General features: G+C 32.9%; 2 protein-coding genes across 4 annotated transcripts; one reads left to right on the top strand and one right to left on the bottom strand.

The window, feature by feature from the left end:
* The first annotated feature begins 2929 nt into the window (after nucleotides 1-2929).
* On the top strand, nucleotides 2930-6964 carry LOC118060111 (uncharacterized protein At4g06598). 3 transcript variants are annotated; one of them, XM_035073257.2, is made up of 5 exons: nucleotides 2930-3172; nucleotides 4045-4719; nucleotides 5740-5815; nucleotides 6257-6383; nucleotides 6520-6964. In XM_035073257.2, exons 2-5 carry the CDS (start codon nucleotides 4196-4198, stop codon nucleotides 6675-6677), a joined length of 885 nt encoding a protein of 294 aa, XP_034929148.1. In that variant the 5' UTR covers nucleotides 2930-3172; nucleotides 4045-4195; the 3' UTR covers nucleotides 6678-6964. The 3 variants fall into 3 exon arrangements, with proteins under 3 accessions (XP_034929148.1, XP_034929147.1, XP_073268149.1); XM_035073256.2 differs by having other exon boundaries at nucleotides 4041-4719; XM_073412048.1 differs by having other exon boundaries at nucleotides 2930-4719.
* Nucleotides 6965-7506: 542 nt separating this feature from the next.
* Nucleotides 7507-10766, bottom strand: LOC118060112 (vacuolar protein sorting-associated protein 60.1). Its single transcript, XM_035073259.2, has 7 exons — nucleotides 10564-10766; nucleotides 10279-10430; nucleotides 9431-9524; nucleotides 8985-9056; nucleotides 8756-8867; nucleotides 8345-8502; nucleotides 7507-7804 (listed from the first exon to the last, which is right to left on the bottom strand). Exons 1-7 carry the CDS (start codon nucleotides 10630-10632, stop codon nucleotides 7751-7753), a joined length of 711 nt encoding a protein of 236 aa, XP_034929150.1. The 5' UTR covers nucleotides 10633-10766; the 3' UTR covers nucleotides 7507-7750.
* Between the last annotated feature and the right edge of the window lie 525 nt (nucleotides 10767-11291).

Genomic DNA, 11291 nt, shown 5'->3' with positions numbered 1-11291 from the left:
TATTTATGTACAGTAAATTAGCAACAATAACTTTTGATTAAAAAAACTAAACAGTAGGATTGGGACCTTTTGTCTTTTTATTTAGATATTTTTTTGTAATTGCGGTGGGTGTAATCAAAGATATTTATATTTTTTAAAAATCAATTAAATACTATTTAATTTTAAAAAGTTATTAGCATACGCAGTATCTATTAGTTGCGTAAAATATCCTTACACCATATTATTAGATACATTATCATGACCTTTTTTTCCATGTGCGATGCATGTCGATGATGGTGGGGTGATTTGTCTTTAGTCAACCCTTTTTTTTTTCTTCCTCTTTTTTTATCCTGAAAAATACATGCTAGTCCTTTTTATTATTAATATCTCAACTTTAGTTTTTATTCTTTTTTATATTTAAATTTTTTTTCTAGTCCTTTTATAAAAAAAAATTATGCTTTTAATTTCATTGTTCAATTTAGTTTCATGATGCGTTGTTTTTTTATATATAATTTGGTCATAGTTCATTTTATTTTTTTAATTTATCTATTACGTTTATTTTTCTTTTTTATGAGACCCTCCAATCAAAAATATTTTCTAGCTCTCTAGTTTATTCATTTTTGTTTTGATTTTCAGTCTTATTTTTTCAATTGTTGTTTTTTTTAGTTTTTTTTTTGTATAATTAATTTATACCTTGTTTTTCTTTTTTTAAAAAATACACATTTTAGAAAAAATTAAAATCCCATCGTACCGTGGATTCATGTCTAAGATATATTTGGAAATGCGATATAAATGACGTTCCTTTAAATTTGAAGTTTTTTTATTTAAAATAATTTTTTTATATTTTTTAATTTTTTTATAAATTTTTAAATAAAAATATATTTCAAACCATCATCACTATTATAATCCTAAACACCCCCATAAATATCTTGCTAGATGCTAAATAATTTGATGTCTTGTTGACTCCATGTCCATGATAATGTTCTTGTCGTTTGGAGTTGATTGCCAAAAAACATGGAAGTCTTAGAAATAAACAATCCTTTAAGCATAATTTTGCATTAAGTAACAAAATAATCACATCAACTTGACAAGTTGTCTTATCTCACTCACCAAGCAACACACTCTTTATTCAACAACAAGACATAACTACTTTCTTGTTACCTCGTAACAAGTGAGAGATCATGATCACCAACGTCACAAATTCAACGATAATTTGATGACACCGTGTTCCTGTTATTTTTTTTAAAATATTTTTTAAAAATTATATATTTAAATAATATTTTTTATTTTTTAAAATTTATTTTTAATAATAAAAAAATATAATTAAAAGTGAAAAAAATAAAATTTATGTTTATTTTTGTGGTAACATTGTGTTTTTTAAAAAAATTTAGATTGTTTTTCTTTCAAATTATATTTTTAAATTGTTTTAATATAACGATATTAAAAATTTTTAATAAATATTATTTTAATATATTTTTAAATAAATAACACCTTAAAAAATAATTATCACTGCCCTATTAAATAGTAATTGAAAAAACAGAATTCTTCTAAACTCGCCATTTATTAAAGTTAGTGAAAAATTAAAAAATTTACTTAAAGCAGCATTGATATTCTTCTCCTTCTTGCCTAGGATTCCCTGTGGCGAGGAGCAGTTCCTCGGCGATCTGTCTCAAGCAGTGTCAGTGACGGCAACATAAGATTTTCCACGTGCGTCGCAAGGTGAGAAATGGATTCGGTTACCTACCAGTCACGTTAAACCACGGTCAAATGGGGTAAAAACATGACATAAAAAATATTTTCGATGGCTGATTAAAATTTGATGTTAATTCGAAAGTATTTTTTTAAAATATATTTATTATTCTTCCTAACAAAAATAATTCTAAAAATTCTACTACACTTTAAATAAAAAAATCAATAGTGACATATACGCACACCCATGACATAAAACGTTTTATTGTTTTTTATTTACGCATGTTGAATTCCTAGTGCACGTGAATCTTTATAATTCTTATATAAATACCATTTAAAAAAATATGTTCTAGCTAGATTATATTTTTTATTTATTCTTCATATACCAACGGTATATTTATTTTCCAATTGGATTTCACAGCTTATAGTTTAATTTATTGAACATAAAAAAAAACAAAAATATATTTTTATTTTTATTTTTAACCTAACTCCATCAACTAGTGATTGAGAATATAATAGCAATTTATTTTTAAAATATTTTTAACTCATTAATATATAAAGATAGTATATATTTTTATTTTTTAAAAAATTATTTTTAATATCAGTATATTTAAACGATATAAAAAATATTAATTTTAAATAAAAATATTTAATTTTTATTGATATTTGTTTGACCTGTACTTCTTAACAGGGTAAATCTTGTTATACGTGACTACCCATGCTTTTTTTTATATCTTTTTAGCAAAATTATTTAAACCCGATTACAAGATGAATTTTAAATAAGATTTAGATTGAGAATTGAAAATATTTAGTTAATTTATTTTTTAAAAAATTAAAATATTATTATTTTAATTTTTTTAAAATAACAGATTTTAACCTCTCTCAAATCAATTTCTAAGTTTTTGACAAAGTTAAGCTAAACTAATTTTTTTTTTATTTAAACTAACCAATCTAGGTTTTAGATAAATTTACTGGTTCAATCTAGATTTTATAATACTGTTTATTACTCTGGTATATAATTTTGTCTTGCTCTCATATTCATTATTATCTTTGTCTTAAAAATAAATTCAAATAAAGTAATAATGTTATAAACATTTATATATTTTGTTTTAGTAAATAAGAGTGTGGTTGTTTTTATATTTAAATAATTTCAATGCTGTTATGTAAAAAAAGAAAAATATTAATTCTATTTTTTAAGTAAAAAATAGTTAGAAGTAAATGCTATAAAAGAAAAGTGAAGGGCTGACATGACCAACCAAAGCAGAGGACCCACAGTCCGTACTCTCCCATCTTGCTGTATCCCACAAAGAGCAGCAAATGGGACTGAGGGAAGCAGTAGAGCTACTCCTCTTGTGTACTGTAGTGTAGTGTAGGGTAGGTTCTTGCCTTTTTTGTTTTTGGCAAGATTTTTATTGAGGGTTCCTTACCTGCCTGACTGTTCCTTCACCTTTCACTCTGTTTCCGTCTGTGCTGGTGAAGAAATTTTTAACAGCTAGTACAAAAGGTGATCCCAAGTTGCAAACTTTGTGGCTTCTTTGTTATTTCTTTCATTTTCTTTTGAAATTTTGATTTTGTTTCTGGGTTTTAATTTTCCCTATTGATTTTTTTTTTTGTGTTAGCTTGTTTTTTTTTATCATTATATTTTCTGTGTTTTGATTTAGTAAAGTTTGAATCTTTTTACTCCACTGTTGTATTGTTTTTTTTTTTTTTTTTTTTCAAGAAACTTTTAATTCCAGTAGACTGATTATTTATGGTTATGGGTTTTTCCTAGCCTTGTGTTTGGTTCCCTAGACTGTGAGTGAAATAGAGAAATGCAGTGATGGGTCTTATGTTTCTTATCGTTTTGGATGACATGTTGAAAGGAAAATTCTTAACTGTCTACAAGGATTTTGATTATTTGAGGGTGATATGAGACGAAAAAAGAGAAGAAAAGAAAAGAAAAGAAAAGAAAAGAAAAGGAAAGGAAACAAACATTTGTAGTCAAATCCTGTATTCAATGGTGAAGGTAATGAAATCATTTAATGGCATTTACTGTTGATTTCTCATTAAAGGGAATCTGTATTGTAAGTTATAAGTCTCCTTTCGTTGTAAGCCATTGATACTCACCATTTATTTCTTTCTGTTATTATTATGGCAATGGGCTGGCGTTTGGCAATAAAAGTTTGGTGGTTGTTTTGAACAATGAATGGGTAGAAAACGAAGAATTTAGCTTTTTGGTTCTCGTGGGAATTTTATTTGAAATTTGTATAGCAAAGCACTTTGCTTTTTGGCTGATCTTTGATCCTGCATGTCTCTTCTTTCTCTGTTTTTTAAAGATTCCTTTTAGAAGTTCTATAAATCCTTTTCTTATTGTAAAGTTTTCTACCATTAAGGTAGGTTAGGATGCTTTAAGAGACATGACACTAAAGTTGCTGAATGGAGGAACATGTTGTGTTGTTTTCTTTCCATAAGAGGCACCTACAGCAGCCTAAGAATAGGATATCTGTGAAAATTGAAGCTTGAACAAACCCTGTTAGTGTTTTTCACCATGTCAAGGCAATCTCTTCTTCCTCCTCGCTGCCCATTTCAGAAGCACGTGGTTTCTCGACCAATTCATGACTCCTACCCACAACACCATAGGTCTCCCTCCCAAGGTTCAATTTCGGGGGAGAAGCTGGCATGGCTTGATGATTTGTTAAGTGATGAAGATGCAGATTCCAGGGGGACTTGTCTTCGCCGGTCAGCCAGTGATTCAGTCACCCTCTTGGAAGGTATTGTGGATTCATTTTCGGGATTGAGTCCTAATAATAATGAAGCTGCTTCAGGTGGGGGTGAAACTTGTAGTGGGCTGGAGTCAGCTTCTATGTATGGTCCTAATTCTCCTAGGCGAAGAGGGAATGTGACCTTTTCTGAGAATGCCATAGCTTCAGCACTATCGGAGTATGCGTTTCAGAATCCTATGCAGTATGTAGACGGCAGCTTGTGCATTTGGGGGAATGCTCCCTTGGATTCAATGGGGAATGCATGTGGTTTGGCCGGGGAGCTCAATGGCGAGACGAGCACTGTGAAGCGGTTAGAATCTGAAACTCTCTTGTTTGATTGCTTGCTAATTCTGTATTCAAGATAACTGTAGTTACTCTTCGTATCACATCAATTTCTAAGCAGTCCCAGAGGCTATAATTATATATTTTTGTTCTGTTTCTCATATTTTTTTAGTTTTGGCTGTTTCTCAGCTTTTTTAGGCATTATTTCTTGTAAACTTATTATGGTTATCTGCAGGACCCTGATATGTTGGCGATGATTGTCAGTTTTATGTTAATGTCCATCTTACTTCTAACATTTATTTTAATCAATCTGGAATCTGAATCAATCTTCACCTATACTTGAAAGGATTGGGCCAAGCTTTAGCACCCAAGTCTCAACTTTGCTAGCTAAAGTATTTTGTAGTTCTGTTACCTTGCAGATTGTGATGCATCATCCCCTTTATATCCGAGATCTTTATCCCTCTTCATAGTCAGAGGTTGAAAAGGTTCTCTGAAGCTTGCCTTGATCATGTTTGTGAACAGTTGTCTTGTGGGTGTAAGAGATTCTGTCGAGTGTATTGATCCAGAGTAATATTTAAACTTCTGTTAAGAGATACGCCATAAACCACTATGGTCTTCCAAGTTGACCTCCTTTGGTTAGAGCTGTCCCACACTAATATTCCTTCTTTACAAATGTATGTCCCTAGACAAACTTTGGCTGAAGCACAGCTGTTAGATTTCCCACCTGAGGACAACCCTCGTTATTCTGTCTTACTGTCCCTGAGAAACGTGCTCCTTTTTACTACATGCTTGCAGAGGGAACATTATGACTCTAGCCTGTAGGTGAACACCTAGGTTTTAATGAGAAGGATATAATGGAAAGCCTACCATTGTACATACAGCTTGGTGATATTTGCAATTATGTCGTACTTAGGATGAAAGTTGGGAAATCCTCACTTCCAATCAACTTTTTCAATTTGAAACTTCATATTTTCTGATGCATCTTTTCTCATTATTGTTTAGCAACATACGGAGACAATCTAACTGGTTTTGATGGCTTTCTTTATAGGCAATCTGGGCAGCGCTCAAGAGTTCGCAAACTCCAGTATATTGCTGAACTCGAAAGAACTGTTAATGTTCTGCAGGTAATTCCTCTGAGAGATGAGATTTTGTCCCTCTTTAATCTCTGTTCTCTTTTCAGAGATAGCAAACAGCGATGTTATCCTCCATGCAGTGCATCACTTAGGTCAATGAGATGTTTAAAGTGTCAGATAATGTTTACAAATGGGTATCCATATACTCAGCATACCCACCATTTGTTAATTCAAAGTACTTAAACTGTTTTAAGAATATAAAATAGATTGTCTATGATTAAAATGCTTACACAATCTGATTTCTTTCATTCTTCCTGTTTTTTTTTAGTTCTGAGAATCAAGAAAATGTAATTCTTGGGTCTGTTTTCATCTTTGATTCTCAGATGGCAATGCATACTATCAGCAAAACATTTTCAATTTTATAGTTTTCATTTTGTTAAGACTTTCTTGTTCAGCAAATCAAAAACTTCGTGGCTGTATAACACTTTGCAGACTTTGGAGTCAGAGTTGGCGTTCAAGGTTGCTTCAATGCTTCAGAAACGTGCTGCCTTGTCCCTGGAAAACAACACATTAAAGCAGCAGGTGGCCAGACTGCGGCAGGAAAAATTAATCGTGGATGGTGAGTTTTTCACCTCTCTGATACATTGATTCATCCCAAATACAACCTTGTGAGGATTATAAAGTTCTTTCAAAATGAAAAACCTGCTTAAGTTTTCGTAGCACATAACTTTATGCTTCCATCCATTTTGCTGCAGCTCAACATAAGACCTTGAAGAAGGAAGCCGAGAGATTGAAAAACAAGTTAGGTAGTTCCACAAATAATAAGTTCAGAACATATTCCAGATCAAGTCTCTCTCCAGAGGCAGCTAGATCAGAAGTCACATGGCAGATGGCGAGGCTTAATCTTAAATAATAGAAGAAGACCTTATCCATGCGTTCGACAATACATCCCTGTGGTTTTCTACTCACCAGTCTGCCATTTTGCGAAAAAAGAAAGCAGCCTTTCCGTATCATGACATATATTGGCAGAGTTACCTTTCACCTCCAGGGCTCAACTCAAGTGTTTATATCTTGCCGCACTTGAACTGCCAATGAACTGACTTGTATAAAGGGAGTGCGTCATCCTTTCTCCATAATTATCTTTGCATCCATATGATTGCTTGATCATTAAAGTAAAATTCCTATTTTTCTAGAAGCTCATTTTCGGTTATCAGCTAAAGCTAAAATCTTGCCTCGTCTCATCCTAAAAAAAATCCAATCTACACAGGCATCGGATTGGATGGGTGCTGCTACCAATCATTAGAATGCTCAGCTTTTGGAAAGCAATGAATTAAGCGGCATTTAGATGTGTCATAATGTCATGCTTTTTCACCGCCTCGTTGATGCTGGCTGATGCATCAGAGGCTCATTTCTACTGGACACTTTTATTAAATCCATCGCGGCCTGACAGATCGATCCTTTTCAAACTTGTGAAGGATATAGTGTTGTAGACACTGGACAAGATGACCACGAAATATAAACCTGGAGCCAGAAGTTCGTGACTTGGCATGCTCACTCCAATTAGGGTGTGTATTTTGATTGATCATTGCTTTCTATTGCCTAGCGAAACCAAGGATAGATTTTTAAAATCAGGAAACAACAAAAGCAGCCATTGCTGGGGATTAGTAAAAGCAGTTCTTGAATTTTCTCTAGTCAAACATGCATCTCTGCTATCCATATTAGAATGCACAAATGAACCAAGAGGAAGGAAAGTTTAACTTCATTTACATATCTATACGTGTAGAATCCAGTTGCCAAACTGTTCAGGGGCATCCTTTTTCACAAAATGTATTCACAGTACTTAATCAAAGAAAAAATAAATCATTGCATGGAAAAATGCCAAGCCCCGCCAGACACCAATTAAATCATGCAAATCAGCACGTGTTTACAGGGGTTTGGCATCCAGCTCTTCAAATTACTTTCACAAGGATCACATAAAAAAACAGCCTAACCACGAACAGAAGCCCGAGGGACAGCAGGTAAGCCCAGTTCATCCTCAGCCTGTCAAGAATACAAGTTTAAAGAAAGATGCATTAGGCCGGGAACATTGAGCAAGACATAGCAAATACAGGTACAGCATATCTAACTTTGTGTTTCAGAAGCTCAAATGATCCAAGTGTTAGGTAGTAGGAAACAAGCTGGCTGTTTGATTAAGCTGGTACACGGGCGTTTAAAGTGTATTACTTTCCATTTTTTATAGGTTAATTAGTATTTTGTTCCATTAATTAGAGAAATGCTTCTTCCCGGTCAACAGCAAATAACAATAAATGACAAGAGTATAAGCAGTAATGTTACTTAATTACCCTCTCATAACACTTACTAGAGTCTGTTTGTGAACGTTGTTCTCTTCTAATTTTAGTTTTTTTGTTTTTTATATCATTTTGTTGTATTGATCTTAAAAATATTTTTTATATAAAATAAAAAAAACAATCATTTTGATGCATTTTTAAACGAAAAGCACTTTGAACCGCAACCACTACCACAATCCCAAACAGGCCTCCGATCCAACAAAAAATGAATATTTCACTGTACTATTAATACCTGGGCATTGTATCTGCTAGCTAGTGCTCCTTGTCCTGTGGGTGCTGAAGGCAAGTTCAGTTCTGCATCAAGGTCAGATTCCTTATCAGGTTGCAGATAAGAAGGCACCCCGTCAGATTCAGTTTCCATTCCCATGTCTGCTTCCAGAGCATCAAGTTCTGCATTCAAAAGGAATAGAACTGTTATAAAGTATAAATAACAGATGGGTTTTGTGTTTTTACGAAACCAGTGCATGAATGCCTGTTTCAAATCACAGCAGGGAAACATTGTCGACAAAGAGAGTGCTCCTACTGAAGATGCTATGCATTATTAAAGCACTTGTTTCTCAAACACCGGGGCGGAAAGTCGATCAAAATTTCTTTTTGTCAAAAAATAAACCAGTATAGAACTTTAGAATGATCTTAAGCTTACCACCCATGAGTTCTTCCTCATCAATATCATCTGGCACATTGTAACTTCTACCCAAGGTCTCTTGAATTTCATTGCTCACATCCATCAAGTCCATCATCTCATCTTGCAAGTTCTACATAGACAGAAAAAGGGTTAGAATGCTTGTCATCATTATTCCTTGGAGACCTCAATAGAAAAGCCATAAAGATAGGACAGGAGGAGGGGCTTGGAATCAAAAGAGATTACGCACATCAATATCTTGAATCTTCACAGTTTTCATCATTCCTTTCAATTCCTTGTTGGCGGATTTCAAAGCTGACATCTGAGAAGAACACCAAAAAACTAAGATGTGAAAGAAGTTAAGTCAAAATTTTGAAACTGGTTCCCTTAAGATGCCCCATGGCTAGATATTTCATCTTTAGACTAAATGGCTAAGCATGCTGAATGAGCAAAACAAAACCTACTAAACGATGTTTTGAAGCAGTCCCTCCTAATAGCAGACGTTTCATCCCCTACTGCTCATGAGGTAGGCAACAGGTTCCCCATTGGATTACAGATATCTATTGCATGTACAAAAAACGCTTAAACCTTAAGTGCTGTCTTCTACTTTTTGCAATTCAGTCCAACTATCAGATGCTTTGAGGCCCCTTTTGAAAACAAACATTTTTAAAACTATACTGATGCTGTGGAACATACAGTTTGTTGAGCATCTTTAATTCCTTCAGAAGCAAATGCAACTTGATCAAGGTTGTACGTCTGGTTATAGAGCATGTCACGCTGTCCTTCATACCTGTCCAGGCAATTGACAATATATCAAGCTGCATGGCGTCACCCAAACATTAAGAGAAGACCGTTTTACACCGCGTACTCAAAAGATTTAAAATTTTTTTTTTACTAAAATTTAATACGGTTTGTATGTTTTGAATCGTTTTGATGTGCTGATGTCAAAAATAATTTTTTAAAAATAAAAAAAATCATTGATATGTATTTCGGCACGAAAAGTTATTTGAAAAGCAACCACTACAACACTGTCAAACACACTTTAAAAGCAGAAAGCAGGGCAAACTACGTTCCCTCCAATTTTTAATTTTTTTTGCTAAAAAATATTTTTATTTATGTTTTTGAATTGTTTTATATTAATTTTAAAAATAATTTTTAAAAAATTAAAATAAATTATTTTATTATGGTTTAAAACACCACCACCATCACTATCACAGTCTCAAATACACTTTAACTAACCAAATACAATTCATTTCATCATGCACAGCAAAAATGGCACCAACACAATATCAATATCCACCCAGGCAACTAGATCTACCAGATTGGTGCTTCAAATGCAAAATTGAAGCTCAAGTTCTAAAAAACAATCCAAAACCTTCAGGGTTTGTTTCGGCAATGTGATCACAACCCAATGAACATGATCAAATCTAGAGTAAGAAACAAACCAAACCCAGTTATTTCAATAGAAAAAATTCAAAACCCACGAACCCTTTCACTACCAGAATCACATTAAAAAACAAAAGGAGAGAACTTTCAATTCTTACATTCTCTTTTGCTTAAGAACCCTCATGGCTCTAGCTTTCACAGCCTCTTGAGCAGGTCCAGGTCTTGTCTTTTTAATCTGTTCTTTGTATCTAGCAAGTTCTGCATCTAGCTTCTTGATCTTCTCATCTACTGTATCACCTCTTTTATTTATCTAATGTTTTTATCATCAAATTAAAAACCCATATCAGAAGTCTAACAACAACCCAGTATTATAAATTCAAGTTCAAAACTTTCTTGCTTACTCGAACAAAGAATTCAAGAAAAAAGAAAGAAAGATGTATTACCTTCTCTGACGCATCTTGAATTGAAGGTGGTGGTTCTTTATCTTTTTTAGCACCAAAAACTCTCCTCATCTTTACAAGAAACAACAAAAAAAAATTTGCTGATCAAGTTCTTGAAAGAGAACAAAGAGAAGAATTGGAAGAGACAAAGACTTTTTCTTGTTTTGAAGAAATAAAGATTTTGTTACCTTCGTTCTATTTTACTTTAGCGTGAAGCTTCTTTGAGTTTGCAAAAGGGATGCGTTACATGGATTTTGGTTCTGTTTGGTTTTTGATGTGGCATTATTTGATTGGTTGAGTAGGTTGGTTGACCGGTGGTGATGTGCCACGTCATGCTGACTAGGCAGTTTTGTTTTTATTAATCTTCCTTGGACTAAATGGTACAGATACAATTATTTAAAAAAAGACAACCATATTTTTTTCAAGAAATTTTATCAGTCCAAGTTAATTAAAGTATTGTAGTAGTGTTCACTGAAAAAAATAATAATCTAGAAGAGTAGTATATTTTATAACCGTAAAATCTAGGTCATAGGCCGGCTGAGGAACAAAAAATTATAAATTTGATTTGAGAGTTGTTATTATTATTATTATTATTATTTTCTTTTGATGTTGATATGCACTATCTAAATTTTATCTTTGTATAGCTAAGTCAGGTATTCTTTTCACCACCACTCCTATAATATTTATATTACATATCTAATACATTCCTATTATATTTAATTAATAGACCA

The sequence above is a fragment of the Populus alba genome, chromosome 10 (genome assembly GCF_005239225.2).
Source record: "Populus alba chromosome 10, ASM523922v2, whole genome shotgun sequence".
Classification (NCBI taxonomy): domain Eukaryota; kingdom Viridiplantae; phylum Streptophyta; class Magnoliopsida; order Malpighiales; family Salicaceae; genus Populus; species Populus alba.
This window is presented reverse-complemented; position numbering and strand designations above follow the sequence as displayed.

Coding starts and splice junctions, on each gene's coding strand:
- LOC118060111 (XM_035073257.2), top strand. CDS start 4,196: ATGTCAAGGCAATCTCTTCTTCCTCCTCGCTGCCCATTTCAGAAGCAC. Junction 4,720..5,739: donor GAGACGAGCACTGTGAAGCG/GTTAGAATCTGA, acceptor CTTTCTTTATAG/GCAATCTGGGCAGCGCTCAA. Junction 5,816..6,256: donor GAACTGTTAATGTTCTGCAG/GTAATTCCTCTG, acceptor AACACTTTGCAG/ACTTTGGAGTCAGAGTTGGC.
- LOC118060112 (XM_035073259.2), bottom strand. CDS start 10,632: ATGAGGAGAGTTTTTGGTGCTAAAAAAGATAAAGAACCACCACCTTCA. Junction 9,525..10,278: donor GTTCTTAAGCAAAAGAGAAT/GTAAGAATTGAA, acceptor TTGCCTGGACAG/GTATGAAGGACAGCGTGACA. Junction 9,057..9,430: donor TTAAAGATGCTCAACAAACT/GTATGTTCCACA, acceptor TGTTCTTCTCAG/ATGTCAGCTTTGAAATCCGC.